The following is a 23,471-nucleotide window of genomic DNA, read 5'->3' as shown; positions in this document are numbered from 1 at the left end:
ACAGCTCCGTATCTATCACCTCCCTCCTTGGAGCTATACCAGCAAGTGTGAAATGTGCCTGGTGAGAAACTGAGAAACCAAAAGCAACTTTCAGACAAAGCATTAGCAAGTTAATAAATTTAAGAGTTTCTCTTCTATGCAGTTTCAAAGTTTATTAATTAGAGTTTCAAGAATAACAGATAATTACAATACAGTAACATCGTCAAAGCAACGTTACTTTAAGGAACAGAACGCCTGTACACAGGGCTACAGAAGGCTTTCAAAGAAGAATCATCTCCTGAACGAACATGGCTCAGGTATTTAAACTCAATTCTTATCTAGTATTCTTATGATACAAAGAGAAAGATAATTGTTAAAGATGGGTAAAAGCTAACAATAGGCAATGGCATTTTTTTTTTTTACCATTAAATATTTATTAAGTGCACATATTGTACTGACATCACTGTTGGGATAGTAGAAATTATAAAGTACGGGCCAGGCACGGTGGCTCACGCCTATAATCCCAGCACTTTGGGAGGCTGAGGTGGGCGGATCATGAGGTCAGGAGATTGAGACCATCCTGGCTAACACGGTGAAACCCCATCTCTACTAAAAATACAAAAAATTAGCCGGGCATGGTGGCACGCACCTGTAGTCCCAGCTACTCGGGAGGCTGAGGCAGGAGAATCGCTTGAACCCAGGAGGCAGAGGTTGCAGTGAGCCGAGAGAGTAAAAATGAAGTTTCCCCTTAAGACGTCTCTCTACCTAATTGGAAAGATTGTTTTCATGTTGTTTTAAGGGACTATATGTCTCTAACTGCCAAATAAAAGTAAATGATAGAAACCAGAGGAGAAAAATATCACTAAGGGCTTGGAATGGGTGAGAAAAATGTCATAAAGTGGGTGGAACTGAGGCTAGGCCTTTAGAAGCAGATATTCAGACACAGAACTGAGGGGAGACATTACAAGTGGAAAGAACACACTCAACATGTGAAGAGGCAAAAAGTCGGAAAGTGTTATTTTGGAGACTCATAGAAACTGGTTGTCTTAGTTCAGGCTGCTATAACAAAGTACCATAGACCGGGTGGCTTAAAAACAACAAAAATTTTTCACAATTCTAATAGCTAGAAGTTCAAGATCAGGGTGCCAGCATGGCCTGGTTCTGGAGCAGGCCCTCTTCCAGGTTGTAGTAGGTTGATTTCCCATTGTATTCTCATATAGCAGAAACAGAGCAAGCTAGCTCCCTGGCTTCTTCTTGGTTTGCTTGTTTGTTTTTTGAGACAGAGTTTTCGCTGTTGTTGCCCAGACTGGAATGCAATGGTGCAATCTTAGCTCTACCTCCAGGTTTAAGTGATTCTCCTGCCTCAGCTTCTGAAGCAGTTGGGATTACAGGCATGTGCCACCATGCCGGCTAATTTTTTGTATGTAATAGAGATGGGGTTTCACCATGCTGGTCAGGCTGGTTTCGAACTCCTGACCTCAGGTGAGCCACCTGCCTTGGCCTCCCAAAGTGCTGGGATTACAGGCATGAGCCACAGCACCTGGTCCCTGACTTCTTCCTATAAGGGAAGTCATCTCATTCATGAGGGCTCCACCTTCATGACTAAATTACACCCTGAAGGCCCCATCTCCAACACCATGACACTGGGGACTAGATTTCAACATATGAGTTTAGGGGGAACATATTCAGTCCCCAATATTAGTCTGGCTACAGCCAAAGGTTCATTGTAGCAAAGCTATTTACTTTGTATAACTACTCTCATACTGAAAGAAAGAACTGAACCATAACTTGCCCACATTAAATTCTACTCCACAATCCAAATAATATCCAGAAATTTCTGTCTTTGATGTCTGACAATGCTTGCTATAGAAACAGTAACAGCTGATAGTATATGTATCAAATCAATCAAATAAATAAATAAATAACAAGCTGTACATCTGTCTGAGATAAAGGCCTAGCCATTGTGGATCTAGATATGGTAACTGGCCTTACTACTACTATAATAATTCCTGGAAAAGATAAGCCCTATCCCCATTACCCTTACCTTTATAGTTTCATTTCCTGGTATGATGTGATATTTCTAGTCTCCTCAAAAGTTTTAATTCCATCCAACCCATACTCTCATCAATACAACACAGAACCTTACAGGGTTTTTTGTTATTTGATTTTTTGAGACAGAGTCTCATTCGGTCGCCCAGGCTGGAAGTGCACTGGCGCAATCTCAGCTCGCTGCAACTTCCGCCTGCCTGGCTCAAACAATTCTCACGCCTCAGCCTCCAGAATAGCTGGGATTACAGGCGTACACCACCATGCCCAGCTAATTTTTTATATTTATAGTAGAGATGGGGTTTCCCTGTGCTGGCCAGGCTGGTCTCGAACTCCTGAACTCAAGTGATCTGCCCAGCTGGGCCTCCCAAAGTGCTGGGATTACGGGGGTGAGCTGCCATGCCCAGGCAACCTTACAGTTTTGATGACAGAATCAATAATACCTTGAAAGGAAAGGTGAAATACACTATTTCCACCCCACCCTCTAGCTGTTTATTTCACAGCTGTATTAGCAGAACACAACAACCAAAACACCTTCCATTCAAATTGCCCACAAAACTTAGAAGCTGCTCTGCTCTTCTCTCACTTCTTCCCCTCCCCACCTCCTCTAACTTACACACAACCACCTCACCCTGCTGTCCATCTTCCCCAACTGCTGCCCAACAATTCACAGGCTGTCACAGATTGTCAGCACTGCGTTTGGGGACTTGAGAAGTACTCTTGTGGGACAGCACAGTGTGTTAGTACAGCATTTTCCCAGACACAATGTCACTCTTTATAGCCAGCTGCAAATTAGTTCCTTCTTAAAAAAAAAAAAAAATACTCCTAATAAGACAGGTACAAGGAGATTTCAAATAACCAAGATTAAAACTCACTTTGATTTGCTCTGAGATGCAGGCCTTTTCAGTCATGTACAATGAAATCCTATGTTTCTACTCACATGAGCCATGCAAAACATCCAGAAATACCTAAGACAGTTTTCTGACGCTAACAAAAGCAAAAAGACTAAGAAAAAACAAATCTAAGGATAATATTGTTCCTCTCTTTTTTCAGTGCCTATAGCTCCTCATCCCTGGATTCTATTTGAGACTACTTTGTTTGAACTCAGCTCTCAACATCAACATGTATTTCTTACTGTGTTTAGCTGCACAAAACTATTTGAGAGAAAATTCGGCAAATCACCAGTATCATGTCATACTTTCCATCCAATTTTTGCAACGTGCGTCAGCAGCACATGAGTATATTTATCTTCTGACAGTTGCTGTGACCAACCCTCTGGTTACCACTAAAGCTATCACCCTACGCATCGGCTGGCCCATTGTCACTGGCCATACAGGAGAGTCAGAAGTTGGAATATACTCAAAAGATCATCAGAGGATGTGAGTAAGAAAACCTCTCACAAAACAGCAGGTCATATCAACTTACTAAATTTTCCTTGAAAAAAAAATTTTTTAACTGACAACAAATACCTATAGGGTAATATTTAAAAATTAAAATCAGTTATCTTTTTTCATTTCTAAGTTATTTAATAACATTATTCATTCTGTTTTATACTTTACTATTTAAATGACCACCTATTCTTCCTGAATCAGTTAATCAAACCCTTAAAATAACACTGCATCTTTGCTGCTCACTATATGAATTATAGTGAAGCCAGGGCTTGACAAGAAGGATGTTAATTCTCAGCTGTTACAGTGGAAAGAGACAGACCAAAGCTAGTGATCCAACTTTGAAAACTAATCCCAATATTTAAACAGCCCTTGTTCTCCTCTCTACTACAAACAACAAAATTAAGACAGATAGTAAACAGAAGAAAATCTTCAAAAGACCCTACACCTTTCAGGAAACTGCCATTTTCAAACTTGTTTTACATGACAGTTACAAAATAAAATGACACTGAAGAAACAAAATACAAACAAATCTTTAGAGTAAACAGACAGTATTTCTATAAAATATGCATAAGTAAAGGCAACTTACCATATAAGTAACATTTATTTTCTTAATAATAAAACTCTACAACATGCAGATAGACTGTCTCTGAAGGCAAACTATATAAAAGTTCCTTTCTGACAGACAGCAGCCTCACCTGAAAAACAGTAATAATAAAAGTTATTTTTATAAAAATATACAGTTATTTCTTTGACACCTGTCTAGCCACTTAACTTTCATTAACTCATTTTGTAAGTCTGCATTTAACACAGTGACGTGCCACAGAATGTGCAATGAAGACACACATACAAAAGCACTTTTTAGAAGCTCATCAACCAAACAGAATAAGGAAATGCCATCTTCTGTCATTCTCAGACCTGAGGACAGGAAAGTCTACTAACTGTCACCAAAAAAAAAGACATAAGACACAAAATAATAAAAATCACAAAAAGACGCCAGGCATGGTGGCTCATGACTATAATCCCAGCACTGTGGGACGCTAAGGCAGGCAGACCACTTGAGCTCAGGATTTCGACACTAGCCTTGACAACATGGCAAAACTCCATCTCTACAAAAAATATAAAAATCAGCCAAGCATGGTAGCATGCACCTGTACTCCCAGCTACTCAAGAGGCTGACGTGGGAACATGGCTTGAGCCCAGCAGGTCAAGGCTGCAGTGAGCTGTGATGGCACCACTGCACTCCAACCTGGGTGACAGAACGAGATCCTATCTCAAACACACACACACACACACAGAGAGAGAGAGAGAGAGATACATACAGATGTTCAACTTCTAGTCATTATTACAGTTTTAATACATGGGATAGCTTATGGAACATGGTGGATACTCAACGAGTATATGCTGGTCAGCTGAATGGTAGATGGATAAAAAATAAAACTCATCAGTTAGCAAAGAAATGCAACATAAACATACTTTGTTTTGCTATCAAACTGGCAAATATTAAAAAAGAGCAATAAGGTTCTGTTTTGCTGAATGTCAACAGAATAGGGCTCAAACACAGTGTTAGTGGAAGTATACATTTTATTAATATGGAAAGCTGTTAGCAATATGTTTCAGAAACTTTTATGTGTCAAAAGACCTTTGACGAGGCAATTCTCCTCTGATAAATTTATCATAAGGAAGTAACTAGACTTCTACAAGGATACTTACTTATTCCAGAACTGTTTGCAATAGTGAAAAATTTTAAACAACTTTAATGTCCACCCATATCAGCCAGGTTAAATAAATTATGGTGCATCCACACTGTAGAAAACTATGTAGATATACAAAAGAAAGATCTATAAGATATATTATTGAGCTGAAAAAAAAGTGGAATTTATCAAGGAGTTAAATGTAAAGAAAACTTTAAAACGTTCCTGAAAGATACAAAAGTAGATCTGAACAAATGGAAAGATATTCTTTGTTCTTGGACAGAAATCTCAGCACGAAACAACAGCATTAAAAAGTCAGTTTTCCATATGTTAACTTATAAATTTAACATAACCCCAATAAAATAACCTGCAAGCTTTTTTATTGAGACAGACAAGCTGATACTAAAGTTCAACAGAAAAATAAACATGCAAGAGTAGTCAGGAAAACACTAAAAATTTAAAAAGCTAGCCCTTGATATACTATCAAGCCTTTATAACTGAAAGTGTGATAATGGTATAGAAAATAGAAAGTCCAGAAATAAACCAAATAGAAATTTCATATATGATAAAGGTAGCATATCAAAGAACACTGGCGCAAAATTGGTCTTTTTATTCATTTTTAAAGAAACCATACCTCCAAATGGATCAAAGATCCAAATTAACAACTAAAACCACAGAAGTACTAGAAGAAAACATAGGTGAATTATTTACCGTAGGTCCAAGGAAAGCCTCTAATTTTAATCCAAAATTCAGATAAAACAAAAAACTCAAAAACTGGACTACATAAAGGTCTAAACATTCATACCCACGCACAAACACTACAAACTGGGAGAAAATATTTGTAACATACATCACCAGTAAAGAGCTACTATTACTCATATTTAAAAACTCCCAACAATTGAGAAAGGGGAGGGGACCAAAAACCTGATGGAAAAATGAAGATATATATTTCAAACAAAAAGATAAAAAATGACCCTTAAACATATAAAAAGATGTTCAACTTCACTGATAACAAGAGAAACAAACATTAAAACTATACTGAGATACTATTTCTTACCTATCAAGTTAGCAAAAATTAAAAAGCACGCCAACACACTCTGATGATGAGGTTGTGGGGAAACTAACCCTCTTATACACTGCTGATGGGAATTCAAAATCATACAACCTCTGCAGAAAGGGATTTAGCAATATTTAAGAAAACTACATATGCTTTTAACTTCTGGCCCAACCATTCCATTTTGAAAATTTACTCCAAAATACACCTCCAACATACCAAAATATATATGGACAAGGTTGCAGTACTTTTTGTAAATTCAAAATATTAGAAAGAACATAAGAGTACAAAAGAGTATTTATAGTATCCTACCTTTTGTGTAAGAATGAAAGAAAAATAAGAAAATGTGCATCTACATCCTCAATCCTGAGGGGAAAAAAATGCATGAAGGATAACTGGTGGAATCATTAGACTGGTAACCTGCAGAGGACAGGTTAGAGAAGGACAGAAGGAACGGGTGATAGTGCCCTGAGTATAAACATCTTTGTAGAGTTCTGACTTTTGGAAACATGCTGATGTTTCACATACTGAAGAATAAATAAGATCAATTAGGATCAAGTGAAAAAGACAGAATACAAATAGAAATAAACAAAGTACACTGTATTTCAAATGAATAACATAACCCCAGGGAGGAGGGAAAGAATGTTAGAGAAGGAAAATTAATCCAAGTAACTTTTGAACATGGTTTTTATATCAGCACATTCTAACAGAAATATAACGGAGCCACATACGTAATTTAACATTTTCTAGTAGTCACATTAAAGTGAAATTAATTTTATTAATATATTTTATCTAATACACTTAAAATATTTCAACACATAATCAACATAAACTATTATTAAAATACCAGTGAGATATTTCATATTTATTTGTAGTAAGTTTTCAAATCCAATGTACATTTTATACTTGTAACACATCTCTATTCATGTGGCTAGTAGCTACCGTATTATTACACAGTACAGATTTAGACTACATGTCCCTAGGCTAAAGGAAAAACACTATAAACAAACATTGAATTCTACTTACGAGGTGTCTTTTAAATGGTGGTATGAGTTAATAATTCTTAAACTATTTTCTTGCATTTTAGAATTGAACCAATAAGCAAAAATATGAGTAATTTCTCATTGTTGGAAATCAGAGCTACAAATATGGAATGAGGAAAGGACAGAATAAACCCTGTAGTGTTGGGTCAGAATCTGAGGTACCTGTATAAACTCACTGCTTTTAATTAAGATACACTAGTGTGTGCACACATACACACAAACACACACACTCTCTCCTCTCACACATACCTATTTCCTAGATGTCAGCTGAGAAGGCCTAGAAGCAATAACAATCGCAACCAGGACATCTAGAGTCCAGACTGTGGCTTTTAAAGTCATTATTAAAAGGAATCAGGGCTTCGAGAAGAAATTCCTTATTCCAAGGCTGGGGCTGGGAAAGTGCAAGATGAGCCTAGAATACGTGCTCCAAGAATGACAGGGTGTGTCAAAAGAACTGAAGGGGCTCCCACTGGCCACGTCAGGGACAGTGTCAAAATAAAGTACTATTATAAATAAGCGTAGAAGGAATAATGGAATTAGAATATCACCACTCAAGAACCATTATGAAAATTAGGCAGAAACCACCAACGGATACTAAAATTAGTGAGCAAAAGTTCAAGGAGTAACAAGATGTTTACAACAAATGGATACTAAAATTAGTGAGTGAAAGTTCAAATAGTGACAAGATATTTACCAAGTATGTATTTTTTCACAAAATACTTTAAAATTATTTAAAGGTACTGTGAATGTGAATTACAAAGAGAATATAATGCCACTAAGCTATACACTTAAAAATTGTCAAAACATAAAAATAAATGATGTGTATTTTACCACAAAAAAATTACAAAAGGAAAAACAGTAACAATCAAGTGATCCAAAATCATATTACCAGTATTTGAACATCTTGTGCCTCCTGATACGATGCAAAAGCATAACGATCCTTTGTGGTACTCCTGCCAAAAATGAATAACCTTAATCCAATCATAAGAAAACATCAGATGAACCCAAACTGTACATGTTCTACAAAATAACTGTCTTGCACTCTTCAGAAATATCAATGTCGGCTGGATGCAGTGGCTCACACTTGTAATCCCAACACTTTTTGGAAGGCCCAGGCAAGAGGATCACTTGAGCCCAGGAGTTCAAGACCAGCCTGGGCAACACAGGGAGAATCTGTCTCTACAAAAAATAAAAAATTAACCAGGTGTGGTGGTGGGCACCTGTAGTGCCAGCTACTCAGGAGGCTGAGGCAGGAGGATTGCTTGAGTCCGGGAGTTCAAGGCTGCAGGAAGCCATGATCACACCACTGCATTCCAGCCTGGGCAACAGTAAGACGCTATCTCCAAAAAAAAAAAAAAAAAAAAAGTCAATGTCATGAAAAAAACAGAAACTGCACCAGATTAAAGGAAACTAGAGATATGACAACTAAATGCACTCTCATGACCTGGAATTTTCTTTTGCTATAAAGTACAATGGGCCAATGGGTAAAATCTGAGTAAGTCTGTAGGTTACATAATTAACATTAAATCAATGTTAATTTCCTGATTTTGACAACTATACTGTGGCTTATATAAAAGAATGTCCTTGTTTTTTAGAAAGTGCACACTTAACTATTTAGGTATAAAAGGGAGTAAGGTCTACATTTTACTCTCACGAGAGAGAAATAATAAAGGGAATGTAGTAAAATGTTAACATTTGGGGTATTTGGGTGAACTCTCTATACCACTCTTGGAATTTTTCTGTGGTCTGAAATAATGTCAACATAAATTAAACAGAAAAAGATGTCAGTCAGCACAGTGCTTGGCACATAATGTACAATCAAGCAAATGGGAGTTAGATGTTGTTAATGAGAATATAATCTCTAGGATTCTGTGCAAAAAAATTTTCGACTCAAGAGCCATATACTTTCATGGTTGGAAAAAATGGGGGAAGGAACAAAATAATACATATAGTATGCCCCATTTAAACATATGTCCATAAATACATAGGCAAATGCATAAACAAAGACTAGAAAAATATATACACTAATCTGTTAATAGTGGGCAGCTCTGGGTAGTGTAATTAAAGTGACTCTTATTTTATTCTTCAGGTTTATCACTGTATTCTAGTTTTCCTATAATACAGATGTAACATTTTTGTGGGTTTTCCAATGATGATTTTTAGAAATTAAAGGAATAGCTCACAATCAAGGAAGGTATGACTAGTCTCTGTAGCAGTGCCCTCTCTGCAGACCTATGTTTAGTGTTACTGCATTTGAGCAACATATTCTGTTACTCTACCTTTCACATATCAGAAATATAATAATCATGTAATGCTACTGTAATATTATTTCACATAAGAATATTGCAGTTAGGGCCGGGAGTGGTGGCTCACACCTGTAATCCCAGCACTTTGGGAGGCCGAGGCGGGCAGATCATGAGGTCAGGAGATCAAGACCATCCTGGCTAACACGGTGAAACCTCATCTCTACTAAAAATACAAAAAATTAGCCGGGTGTGGTGGTGCACATCTGTAATCCCAGCTACTCCAGAGGCTGAGGCAGGAGAATAGCATGAACTCGGGAGGCGGAGCTTGCAGTGAGCCAAGATCGCGCCACTGCACTCCAGCCTAGGTGACAGAGCAAGACTCCGTCTCAAAAAAAAAAAGAATATTGCAGTTAGTCTTATAGCTGTTTTTCTGTTAAGAGAATGGAATGCACATATGCATATAATTTTGCTTCTCTCCAAAAATTCTACTGAAATAAGTCAATTTGTTTTGTCTTAAAACATAAATCCACAAGGATAGACAGCGGAGAAGAGAAAAAAAAGTAACAAAACTTTGGAAGTTATTGATGTATTGATGAATGCTCAATGTGTAGCAGAACTTAAAAAGCCAAATTCCAAACCAGCAGTAGAGAAAGTTGCCACTCAACCCAATTTACAGTCAGAAATCCTCATGAGTCAGGGACTGGCCATACCAACTCTGGAACTGGAAGTGAAACGCAGGGAGGGCACTGGGTGAAAGGAGCGATCCTGAGATCCCCTCCTCCTCTGTGAAAAAGAGTTTGGGATTATCTCTAAAATGTAGAATAGACCATCTGTAGATCAAGGGCTGACTGGAAGTGCAGAGGTCTTTAAAACTGGGTGATTAAGTAAGCATATTGAACCTAAAACTTACTGCCCCACCCCCATTCCATACACCAGGTCCCAGAAAAATGCCAACTGTTCTACATTGAAAGGTACCCACAAACACCCAGGACAGTAGATAAAAATAAACACAGACCCACACCAAAGCACATCATTGCGAAACTTCAGAACACTGGGGACAAAGCAGAAGTCTAACAAGTTTCCAGTGAAAAGATCCAAACGAAAGAGAGTCCACACTGGCTTAAGACTTCTCAAAAGCAATAAAGGATGAGGAGAAAAAAGAAACTATGCCTTCAAAATTCCGAAAAAAATATTTCCAATCTAGAATTTTACACTCACCCAAACTGTATTAATCAAATGTGAAAACAGAAATCAAAAATATTTTCAGACATGGAAAGGCTCAAAAAATTACCTACCTGTACGCTTTCCTAGAGAGTTACTAGAAGATTGAGAATTTTAAAGTTCTTACAAATTTAGGAAAGACTGATTGTTCGTAACTATAGTAAAAAGTTGCCAAAGACTACTTATACCCATTCCATTGTAAAAACAACTTACTTTTCTTTTACAAGCTAATCAGTGTTAGCTTAGCCCCTTACTTCTGAAAGTCAGCCAATTTAAAGTTAGGGAGAAAGTCACTACAATAAAATACCCAAATGCCAACCAATCGACAATGGTCTCAACTAATCGACAATGGTCTCACCCAAGTAACCATTTGTCTATAGATTATGTTAATCTGCTTCTGCTGCCTCTTAAAATTTTCTAATCCCTGAGCACCACACTCCCCCAAAACACTCTATAAAACTAGCAATCTGCTTTGTTCTGGGACATTGTGCCTGATTAGATATTTTAGATAGTGATGATCTCATCATCCTTTGACAACAAACAAGGAAACAAACCAAAGGAAAGAAGAGATAAGATACAGAAAACAAGACATCCAACACAAGAGAGAAGTGAAGGAATACTAGTGAATGGGACTCTAGGATGACAACTGTGCACCAGCAGCAGAAAGCAACCAATCCAGATTGAAGCTATGTGAGAGGGTAGGCATGCTGAAGGCTGTCATCCTCATGCTGTCTGGCATGGTATCATCTTTTGAATCCAACACAACTACTAGAGGATGTGCTCCACCTAAGCAAGAGGTAAATGAAGCCTAAAGAAGATAGGAGTTCTAACAATATTCGGAGAATCAAACCCAGCAGAGAAAAATCTAAGGATAACAACAAGGGGAAATCATACTAGGAAAAGAGCAATGCAGCAGGTCGAGAGAGTAGGCTTCAATAGTAGGACATTGGAAGTCTCTAGAAGAGAAATTTCCAAGAATTAAAAAAAAAAAAAAATTCTGACAGTTTAGCGTGATTGACCTTGTGGAAAACTGCACTGAGGGGCTATTTAAGACACTATCAGCAAGTAAAATTTGCACAGGCATAGTAATGTAAACATAACATTATTAGACTTAACCAAATATTTTAATAGAACTAAATTAAGAAGCTAGGGAGAAGCAGTAGTGGAGATGGTATTTAATAACACTAAAACTTTCTCTACCATTATAGAAACTCCATATATAATGAAAAAAACTGGTAAATCAAAAGATAGCATTGTACATACATTACTTTTAAATACAGAGATAGGCTGATGCCAGAAGAAATAGCTTAAGAAGAAATAGCTTATTAACTGTTAAATTATTAACAGTTAATAAAAAAATTAACTGTTATCTACCCTGTATCCTCTAGGGAGAGGACTAGAGAGAATGGGAAGTGGTGGGACAAAAACTACTCACTATATTTTGTTATAAAACCTTTTTTCACTATTGGACTTTTTAAAACATGTCTATTTTAAACTCTACATCTATTGAGAAAATATTTTAAATTATTTTTAAATTTTTTTTTGGAAAACCCAAATAGCACCATATAAACTTAATTGTTCATCATTCAAAAACATGTCTAAAGAAAACATTTTCAACCGAAAGGGACAGAATATCCTACAGAAAAAGTTTCCTTTTTGTTAGAAGATCTTTATATTTCTAATACTGAAAGAGCATAAACACACAAAATATAGAAGCTTTAAAAATAAAAAAAAAAATTTAAGCAAATAATTACCAATTGAGTAGACAGTGAAGATTCACGAATTGTAATACTAGAAAGATTATAGATCTGACCTTACTTACAAATTCATTAATGATCAGGAGACAGTGCAAATAACACATTTAATTAAATTTGTTCATTTATCTATTTCAGGAAGTATAATTAACAGCAGTGAGACAGAGTAGTAATATAAAAGGACAGAGACAGATTAAAAACATTGGCCAAAAAAACAACCAAATTGGAGAGTATTTACCAAATAGAATACTGGGTAAAATTACAGGCTTAAAACAACAGAAGAGGGTTATCAGCAGCTTATTTACCATCAATTTTACTTCACACTGTTGTCATATGAAATAATTTTGGCCAACACTAATGTTAAATGGGGGGATGTGTACACACACATGCACATAAACACATACATATGTATACATACAGATTTTTTATGAGAAACTGATAATCCTAATTAAGCAAGGATTCATGAACAGATTACACCCTAAAAACAACATACTGTTGATGCAATTTGACAAGAATGAATTTGTACTTATATTTCAGTAATTATAAAAACTCTATCAAGAATAACCAATAATGAATTAAACTGTCCTAAAGACAATTAACTGTTATCTACCCTGTATTCTTCATCTAGCTACACTGGGATTATTCTCACTGTTCCTGCTTTTTATTTGAATGGCCAGGTACTGACCATTCAAAATAAAGTCTACATTTCCCAGCCTCTCCAGCAGCAAGGTGTGGCCATGTGACTAAGTTTGACCAATGGAATATGAGCAAAAGTAGTATACATGGAACTCCCTAATCCAAAAATCTATAATGCTACAAAATCTAAAATGTTCTGAGTGTCAAAATGATGCCACAAGTGAAAAATTCCACTCCTGATCTCATGTAACAGGTTGCAGTCACAATGCAGGCACCCAACACATAGTTTATTCAGTGTCCCCAAGGAAAGAAAGACCCTCCCAGCCCCCATCAGCTGCAATATGTATCTGCACACACCCGGATTCCTCTTCACAAGCATGCCCACAATGGGTAATAAAACGACATGTGTATATGCCAGATACACCAACTGTAGGCTCCCCACAATGCCTCACATGGGGCCAAGATGTACTGCATTACTATTACTCACTATGCTCTTTTTTTTTTTTTCTTATTCTCTGCTCTGTAGTATAACGATATGGTTGAAAGTATCGACAAGGTCTGCTTGATATCCACAGAGTAATGCAAACATTCCAAAATGTGAAAACAATGTGAAACCATTCTCTGGATCTAAGCATATTGGATAAGGGATACTCAACCTGTAATATATAACTTCCAGGAAGTATCCTTAAAGGAAGTGAGATGTGTTCTTCTCTTTCTCCTTCTGATGACTGCAATGTAGGTGAAATAGCTGAAGTTAGTAGCTCTCTTAGACCATAAAGTGTCTTTGGAAAATAACAGAATCCGAGCACAGTGGGGAAATGTGACACCATGGCAAACCATGAGTCCTAAACTGACTACTTCTGGAATTTCTAACTCGACAGACATGAACTTCTATCACATTTAAGTCTCTGGTACGTGGTTGCAACGAAATCTAATTCCAATTCATATAACCTCTACACGAATATATGTGCCTTATTTTCCTTCTTTCTTTTTTTTTTTTTTTTTTTTTTTTTTTGAGACGGAGTCTCGCTCTGTTGCCCGGGCTGGAGGGCTGGAGTGCAGTGGCCGGATCTCAGCTCACTGCAAGCTCCGCCTCCCGGGTTCACGCCATTCTCCTGCCTCAGCCTCCTGTGTAGCTGAGACTACAGGCGCCCGCCACCTCACCCGGCTAGTTTTTTGTATTTTTTAGTAGAGAAGGGGTTTCACCGTGTTAGCCAGGATGGTCTCGATCTCCTGACCTCGTGATCCGCCCGTCTCGGCCTCCCAAAGTGCTGGGATTACAGGCTTGAGCCACCGCGCCCGGCCTTCCTTCTTTCTCTAAACAATCTCTCTCTACTCTTTTACTGGCTCCTTTTCTGCCTCCTGCACCCTTACTATGGGGGTATTCCCTAATTCTTCATCCTTAGTCTTTTCTGCTCTTCTCTAAGGTTTAGGCCAAACATTCTTAAAAAAACATCTCTATGTCTCATCTATTGAGCTCCAATTTTATATTCAGCTGCCTATCATTCCACTAGTATGTGACATAATTATATAGGAATATAACTAATTTTTAAAACAAAATAGATAAACAGACAAAGTGGTGGTAGAAACAATAATAGTAGTTGTGGTGGTAATAAATAGCTAATATTTACTGAGCTCCTAGTATTTGCCAGTCATTGTTCTCAGAGCCAATCCTCACAACAATCCTACAAAGTAAAGTTTTATCACCATCTCCATTATACAAATGAGGAAATGAGGCCCAGACAAATTAAATAAATTGCTCAAGACACAATGTACTAAAGAGATCATTCAAACCTAGGTCCCCAGAACCCATCCTCTTAACCAGCACACACTAGACCTTCTTCCAAAGTACTATCACATATTCTTCCAGTTCCAAAATGGCAGCATAGAAGCAAGCTGGCTTCATTCAACTGCCCCACAGAAAACCAAAAACAAAGTGCTGAGATTATCACCAGCAATGTCCCAGAATTCAAAATGAGGAGGAGACAGTTTCAGGGCCATGGAGAAGTGAGAAAACCTAAGCAGGAAACAAAAACCGAACTTCCATAACCATGATGCCCTTTTCCCCAAACAGCTCAACACCAATAATGCAGAAAACTTCCCCCACGACTCACAATCACTATACTGGAAAAAGAGAATCAGGTGGACAACCAGCTTCCCACCATCTTAGGATCTCCGGCAGGAGAACTGTCCCTGCCTCAAATTACAGGAAGTGTTGGGAGTATGTAAAGGAAGAAGTATCCCTGAGGACAGCCAGAGACAAAGAGGGGAGGGAGGACTACTATTCCCAGCCCTAGAAACTCTGCTCTGTGACTCCAAATCAAAACAGCTGTTCAGCAGCACCACACTGTAGGAGGTTCATTCCACAAGTCACCTGGGCATGAACCCATAGCCAGTCTTCCCACACTACTGGAATATCTCCTGTGGGACGCCCCCATGCAGGAGGGGCAGCATACTGACTAGTTACTAGAACCGAGGCAAACCTGGGCTTAAGGTGCCAGCTGGTGCCGAAAAAGAGGCAGCAATCTAGCAGGAGAAAAAAAAAGAAAAGAAAAAGAAAATCAAGAGGTATATTATAAAGAATCACTAAGCAAACACATAATAAAAACCAAAACAAGTAGATCCAAACAGGGGAGCTTGCAAAACAGAAAACAAGGCAGAAAGAAAAGACTGGAACAAAGAACTATCCTTCAATGTAAAGATACAGATGTACATCCACAAGAAACAACAGCAAAGAGGGAACCAAGGCCTCTTCGAACAGCAAATCCAGGAACCAGTAACTGACCCTAGCAAGACAGCAATTTGGGAACCCTCTAACCAAGAATTCAAAATAGCCATTTTAAGGGAATTTGGCGATCACCAAGATAACACAGAAAAGCAATTCAGAAATTGATTGGAGAAATTTAACAAAGAGACTGAAATAGTACAAGAAATCAAATCTTGGAACTCAGAAATACATTTGTGAACTGAAAAAGTCATTAGAGGCTCTCAACAGCAGAAAGATCACACAAAGGAAAGAATCAGTGAACTTGAGAGGCTATTTGAAGATACACAATTAAAGGAGAAAAAAGACGAGCGCTGCCAAGTATAAAATGCAAATGTTAACAGATCTTAAAGGAGAGGCAGACTGCAATACAGTAACAGTAGGGGACTTCAACACTCCACTCTCAGTAAACGACAGATCATCCAGACAAAAAAATCAACAAAGAAACATCAGAGTTAAACTATACACTAGAACAAATCAGCCTGACATTTCTAGAACATCCAAGTGCACAGAATACACACGCTTTTCATCCAGACATGGAACGTTCTGCAGAACAGACTATATCTTAGGCGACAAAACAAGTCTGAACAAATTCAAAAAAGCAGAAAGCATGTGAACTACAATGAAACAAAACTACAATGAAACAAAAACTGACTACAATGGAACAAAACTAAAAATCAGTAACAAGAGGAAGTTCAGGAAACACAAACACATGGAAATTAAGTAACACCTGAATGATCAATGAAGAAATTACAAGGAAATTTAAAAATTTCTTGAAACAACAAAAATGAAAATATAACACACTACAATCTATAGAATAAAGCAAAAGCAGCAGTAAGAGGGAAGTTATAGCAATAAATGCCTACACCAAAAAAGCAGAAAGACTTCAAATAATCTAATAACGTGCCTCAAGGAACTAAAAAAGAACAAACCTAAATATACCAAAATTAGTAAAAGGAAAGAAATAATAAAGATCAGAGCAGAAAGAAATAGAATTTAGACTACAGAAAATCAACAAAATAAAAAGTTGTTTTTTTGAAAAGAGAAACAAAATCGACAAAACTTCAGCTAAACTAAGAAAAAAGTGAAGACCCAAATAAAATCAGAAATGAAAAAGGAGACAAAACAAGTGAGACCATAAACACAAAGAATCATTAGAGACTATTTTAACATCTATATGCCAACAAATTGGAAAACCTGGAAAAAATGGACAGATTCCTGGACAAATTCCTGGACACATACAACCTATCAAGATTGAACCATGAAGAAATAGAAAAACTCAACAAACCAATAAGGAATAGCCAGACTGAAGCTGTAATAAAAAGTCTCCCATTAAAGAAAAGCCCAAGACCTGATGGATTCACTGGTGAATTCTACCAGACATTCAAAGAATACCAATTCTGCTCATAATCTTCCAAAAAATTGAAGGAGAGGGAATACTTCCCAACTCATTCTACAAGGCCAGCATTACCCTGATTCCAAAACCAGTCAAGGACACAACAAAAAAAGAAAACTATGGGCCGGTATCACTAATGAACATAGACGCAAAAATACTAGAAGACCAAATTCAACGGCACACTAAAAAGATAATTCCCCATGAGCAAGTGGGATTCATCCCAGGGAGGCAAAGATAGTTCAACATGTGCAAATCAATAAACATGACACATTAACAGAACCAAGAACGAAAAACCCTATGATCACTTTAATAGATGCTGAATAAGTATTCAATAAAATCTAATATCCCTTTATGATAAAAACCCTCAGCACATTGGGTATAGAAGGAATATACCAATAATAAAGGCTATATATGACAAATCCACAGCTAATATCACACTGAACAGGGAAAAATTGAAAGCCTTTCCTCTAAAATCTGGAACAAGAGAAGGATGCCCACATTTACCACTTTTATTCAACATAATGCTGGAAGTTCTGGCCAAAGCAATAAGGCAAGAGAAAGAAACAAAGGGCACCAAATTGGAAAGGAAGTCAAATTGCCCCTTTTTGCAGACAAAATGATTTATATATAGAAAAATCTAAAGATTCCACCAAAAAATTCTTAGAACTGATAAATTCAGTAAAGTTGTAGGACACAAAAATCAACATACAAAAATCAGTAGATTTATATATGCCAATAGCAAACAATCTGAAAGAGAATTCAAGGAAGCAATCCCATTTACGACAGCTACAAAGAATCAGTTTAACCAAAGAAGTGACAGATCTATACAAGAAACATTATAAAACACTGATGAAAGAAACTGAAGTCGATACCAAAAATGGAAAGATATTCCATGCTCACGAATTAGAGGTATTAACACAGTTAAAATCACAATACTACCCAAAGAATGTACAGATTCAATGCAATCTCTATCAAAATACCAACGATATTCTTCATAGAAACAGAAGAACAAATACAAAAATTATACAGAATCACAAAAGAACCTGAATAGCCAAAGCACTCCTGAGCAAAAAGAAGAAAACTGGAGGTATCACACTATCTGACTTCAAATTATACTACAAAACTCTGGTAACCACATCAATGCGGTATTAAAATTAAAACAGACACACAGATCAATGGGACAAAATAGAGAATCCAAATATAAATCCATACATTTAAAGCCAATTTATTTTTGACAAAGGCACCAAGAACATAAAATGGGTAAAGAACACAGTCTCTTCAACAAATGGTGCTGGAAAAACTGGGTAACTATATTGAGAATAATGAAACTAGGATTTATGTTTCACTGAATACAATAATCAAATCAAAACGGATTAAAGACTTAAATGTAAGGCCTGAAACCATCAAATTGTTAGAAGAAAACATTGATGAGTTGCTCCAGGACATTGATCTAGGCAAAGATTTTTTGTGTAAGACCTCAAAAGCACATGCAACCCAGGCAAAATAGACAAATGGAACTAAATCAAGCTAAAAAGTTTCTGCACAGCAAAGGAAACAATCAAAGTAAAGAGATAACCCACAGAATGGAGAAAATATTTGCAAACTATCCATCTGGCAAAGGATTAATAACGAGAATATATAAGGAGTTCAAACAACTCAACAGCAAAAGAACAAATAAATCAGATTGATTTAAAAACAGGCAAACGATCTGAATAGACGTTTCAAAAGACGACATTCAAATGGCCAACAGGTACATGAAAAAAATGTCCAACATCACTATTCATCAGAGAAATACAAATCAAAACCACAATGAGATGTAATCTCACACCAGTTAAAATGGCTTTTATAAAAAAGGCAGGGCATAACAGATGTTGGTGAGGATATGGAGAAAGGGGAACTCTCCTACACTGTTGGAAGGAATGTAAATTAATACAGCTACTATGGGGAACAGTATGGAGGTTCCTCAAAAAATGAAAAATAGAATCATCATATGATCCAGCAATTCCACTACTGGATATATACTGAAAAGACAGGCAATCCATATTCTAAAGAGACATCTGCACTTCCATGTTATTTTTTTGCAGCACTATTCACAATACCCAAAATATGAAATCAACCTAAGTGCCCCTCAATGGATAAACGCAGGAAGAAAAAATGGTACATATACGCAGTAGAGTATTATTCAGCCATGAAGAAGAATGAAATTGGGAGTCTCTCTGAACCTATTCTGGCTCAGAAGGTTGCCCCCGATAAAAATAATTTAAAAATAAAACAAAAAATGTTTTAAAGGACGATATCCTGTCATTTGCAGCAACATAAATGGAACTAGAGGTCATTATGTTAAGTAAAACAAGCCAAGTTCAGAAAGACAAATATCATGTGTTCTCACTTACACACGGGATCTGAAAAGCACATGTCTTGAAGACAGAATGTAGACTGGTGGGTACCAGAAGCCAAGAAGGAGTGTGGATGGGGAAGATAAAAAGAGGTTGATTAATGGGTACAAACACAAAATTTGGTAGAAGAAATACAACCTAGTGTTTGATAGATCAGTAGGATGACTAAAGTTTACAATAATCTATTTACATATTTCAAACGTTTTTAACAAAACAAAACACAACTGTGTAAAGTGATGGATATCCCTATTTACTCTTATTAGATCTTTACAAATTATATAAATTTATCACATGTCCCCCCCACCAAAAAATGGGTGAATTGTATAGTATGCAAATTATTTGTCAACAAAGCTATAACCAAAATAAGATGCTACCACAGCTTAAGACTTTTAGCATCCCCAATAATCACAAGTCATTAAAATATCCTCCATAGTAATAAATTTGATGTTTCCGCAGATTAATTTTTAGAAACTGCCAATTATTACTTAGAAATATGTATGGTAAATAGATGACCAAGTAAGATCATATTCTTTTGAGGACAAGGGATATGACCATCAAGTTATGAGAACGGTGTTTTTTTTTTTTTTTTTTTTTGAGACGGAGTCTCACTCTGTTGCCCAGGCTGGAGTGCAGTGGCACGATCTCAGCTCACTGCAACCTCCGCCTCCAGGGTTCAAGTGATTCTCCTGCCTCAGCCTCTCGAGTAGCTGGGATTATAGGCGCGCACCACCACACCCAGCTAATTTTTGTATATTTAGTACAGACGGTTTCACCATGTTGGTCAGGATGGTCTCGATCTCCTGACCTCGTGATCCGCCTGCCTCAGGCTCCCAAAGTGCTGGGATTACCGGCGTGAGCCACTGTGCCCAGCGAGAATGGTTTTCTTATGTGGCTCTACAGGTTCTAAAAGCAGTTTCAAAAGACAAATTCCAGAGAACATTTATTTGCTAGAATAAATGCATGTCCCCAAAAACATTACTTTAAAAGGGGCAGCATTCATCTAGGTGAATAAATTTTTAAAGCACCAGACTTTTAAAACTACCACTTAAATAACCTAATGCCTAAAACTGAATATATTAGAAATTGAACTTGTTATCTTTCTCCAAGACCTATCCGAGATCCTTTCCCAATGCCACTATCAATGACACAGTATGCTTGATATGTCAGGCTCAAATTCTGTGGTATTCTGACTCCCAGTTCTAACCCCATATCTTACAAACAAGAGGTATCATGTTTTCTATGTTTACATTATTTCTATTTCCACATTACTCCACAGTACAATTGAAATACTGTACTCTTCAGTAACTCCCTCTACTTAAGTTTATCAAACATACAAAGTTGCCAAGGCAGCCTTAGTCAAACGGTTTTCATTGTATGACTCTCAACAGAAGTCCTGCCACCTATTGGATCAAATTTAAGTTTTTCAGCCTAGCCTTCAATATTGTCCCTTAATTCTCCTTCATTACCCCATACACAAACAAACTTAACAAATCATATCTCCTCACTACTCATCAGTAAAAATCATTCTATTTGTGGAATACTGTAAAGATCGCTTGTTCGTCTCATTCAGTTCACATACTGTACTCATTCTTGCTCCCAACTTCACATCATTCCCTCCAGAGTTTTCTTCTGTCCCCTCCAGTCAATTTGTTACTCTTTTATTTCCTTCAAGATCCTTCTGTTCCATTAGGCCTAAATAACCTGACATAAATACTGCTGTATTTTGCACTCCTCAAGTTAGAGATCATTCAGTAGTAGAACTGGAAGGATCTCAAAGATAGACCAGACTAGGACTTATTTTGTGTATGAATAATGTTCTAAGCAGAGGGTTAACTTTCATAAGACTGTGGTGTCAAATACTTTGGAAATCTGACAGCTGACACATGGAAGCCCAGACGTATCCTATAACTTGCCCTAGTTTTCAGTTCGGCAAGGACAAAGCCAGAATTTGAATCCCAGTCTCCTAGGTTCCCATCCAAAACGAAGACAAATCTAAAGATTACTGCCCCGGCTGGGCACAGTGGCTCACACCCATAATCCCAGCACTTTGGGAGGCCAAGGCAGGCAGATCACAATGTCAGGAATTTGAGACCAGCCTGGCCAACATGGTGAAACCCCACCTCTACTAAAAATACAAAAATTAGCCAGGCGTGGTGGTGCGCCCCTGTAATCCCAGCTACTCAAGAGGCTGAGGCAGAAGAATTGCTTGAACCCAGGAGGCAGAGGTTGCAGTAAGCCAAGATCGCACCACTGCACTCCAGCTCTGGGCGACAGAGCAAGACTCCATCTCGGAAATAAATAAATAATACTGCCCAGTAATATAATTCGTGCTACATTCCACATTTTTGTTTTTGTAGAGATGGGTCTCACTATGTCACCCCGCCTGGTCTCAAACTCCTGAATTCAAGCAATCTTCTCGTTTCGGCCCCCCTACAAAATGCTGGGATTACGGAGCCACTGTCCCAACCCATTATATATTTTTTAAAGCAGGATACAAAGTTTATATATAACAGCAAGAGATTCCAGTTTAAGTATGTGTGTGTACTACGGTAATAGACACACAGAAAATAGAATGGGGTAATAAACCCCAATGGTAACAGTTACTTCCAGGTGGTGAAAATATGGTTGTATTTTCCAAATTCTCTATAATGAATACATGTGAACTATTAATGTGTTTAATTACAAAGTACTGCCCTAGACCCTGGTTGGAATATTTTATAATATATGGTCATATACTGAATTTATGACAGTACTAATAACTCAAAAAGTTAAAACTACATGACATTATGAAGTCAAAGACACACTCCTCAACCTTGATTTTAATGTTTTCTCTCCACTGAGGGGGGCAAACTGCAAGTTAATAAACTGGCAGCCAAGATCTTATCCTAGTTTTTGAAGCACTGTCTCTCACCAAAGTGTTAGGAGCAATGAAAAGTTTCAGGATACCCAAGGAAGCAAATAAGAAACACAGTACAAAAAAAGAAATACTATGGCAAAAAGGGAAAGAACAGCAATGTCACAGTGACAATACCAGAGGCAAAAACAAAGAACTACATGGCTCCAGGGGCTTGTCAACTCTGGTACTTAATTTAAATCACTGCTTCTCACACAAGGATCAAGAGGCACAAAAGTCACTAGAAATTCTAAACGTATTGAGAGATGGTCACAAGTTTGAAACAGTTATGTGGGACGCTGAGAGAGAATTACTGATCATATAAACAAATCAAGACTATTTATTTTCCTTCTGGATCTTCTCCTGAAATGAAAATGTGAAATGAAAGCACAAAAGTTCTGGGAAGATTCATGTGATAAAAAAGTTCAGAACTACCAAAACAAGTTAATAAACTCATCTTTTCCTAACACTAGGTTTTTAATTGCAGTTCAAAATCCCTAATCCAAAACTTGTGGGACCAGACAAGATTCAGAAATTTTCAGATTTAGAAAAGGTTAATATGGTAAATGTTCCATATGTCACAAAATATTCCAACCAGGGTCTAAGCAAAATACTTCATAATTAAACACATTAGTATTTTTTCTTCTGTTTTTGTTTGTTTGTTTTTTGGAGACAGAGTGTTACTCTGTGGCCCAGGCCGGAGTGTAGTGGCAAAACCTCAACTCACTACAATCTCTGCCTCCCAGATTCAAACGATTCTCCTGCCTCAGCCTCCTGAGCAGCTGGGACTACAGGCACGTGTTGCCACACCCAGCTAATTTTTGTATTTTTAGTGGAGACGGGGTTTTGCCATGTTGGCCAGGCTAGTCTCGAACTCCTGACCTCAAGTAATCTGCCGGCCTCAGCCTCCCAAAGTGTTGAGATTATAGGCGTGAGCCACCACACCCGGTCTACCTTTTTT

At 37.4% G+C, this 23,471-nt stretch overlaps 1 protein-coding gene across 17 annotated transcripts in view; it reads right to left on the bottom strand.

Annotated features, from left to right (window-relative positions):
- Positions 1–23,471, bottom strand: part of R3HCC1L (R3H domain and coiled-coil containing 1 like) — a 101,878-nt gene that overhangs the window by 70,421 nt on the left and 7,986 nt on the right. For 10 of the 17 annotated variants that reach the window (XR_012418048.1, XR_012418049.1, XM_065521241.1 and 7 more), the window contains exon 2: positions 4,003–4,111. The exons of 2 other annotated variants lie outside the window; for them this stretch is intronic. Coding sequence is in view for 2 of the 15 variants with exons in the window: in XM_065521236.1 (XP_065377308.1) it covers positions 4,003–4,005 (3 nt within the window). In the remaining 13 variants the exon portion in view is untranslated. Of the gene's footprint in view, positions 1–4,002; positions 4,112–8,093; positions 8,541–23,471 lie in introns of those variants that run through there. 5 more of the 17 variants (XM_074002393.1, XM_065521240.1, XM_074002391.1 and 2 more) reach the window with 2 other exon arrangements.

This window comes from Macaca fascicularis, chromosome 9 (genome assembly GCF_037993035.2).
Source record: "Macaca fascicularis isolate 582-1 chromosome 9, T2T-MFA8v1.1".
NCBI lineage: Eukaryota > Metazoa > Chordata > Mammalia > Primates > Cercopithecidae > Macaca > Macaca fascicularis.
The sequence above is the reverse complement of the archived record's forward strand: the minus strand, read 5'-3'. Positions and strand labels throughout refer to the sequence as shown.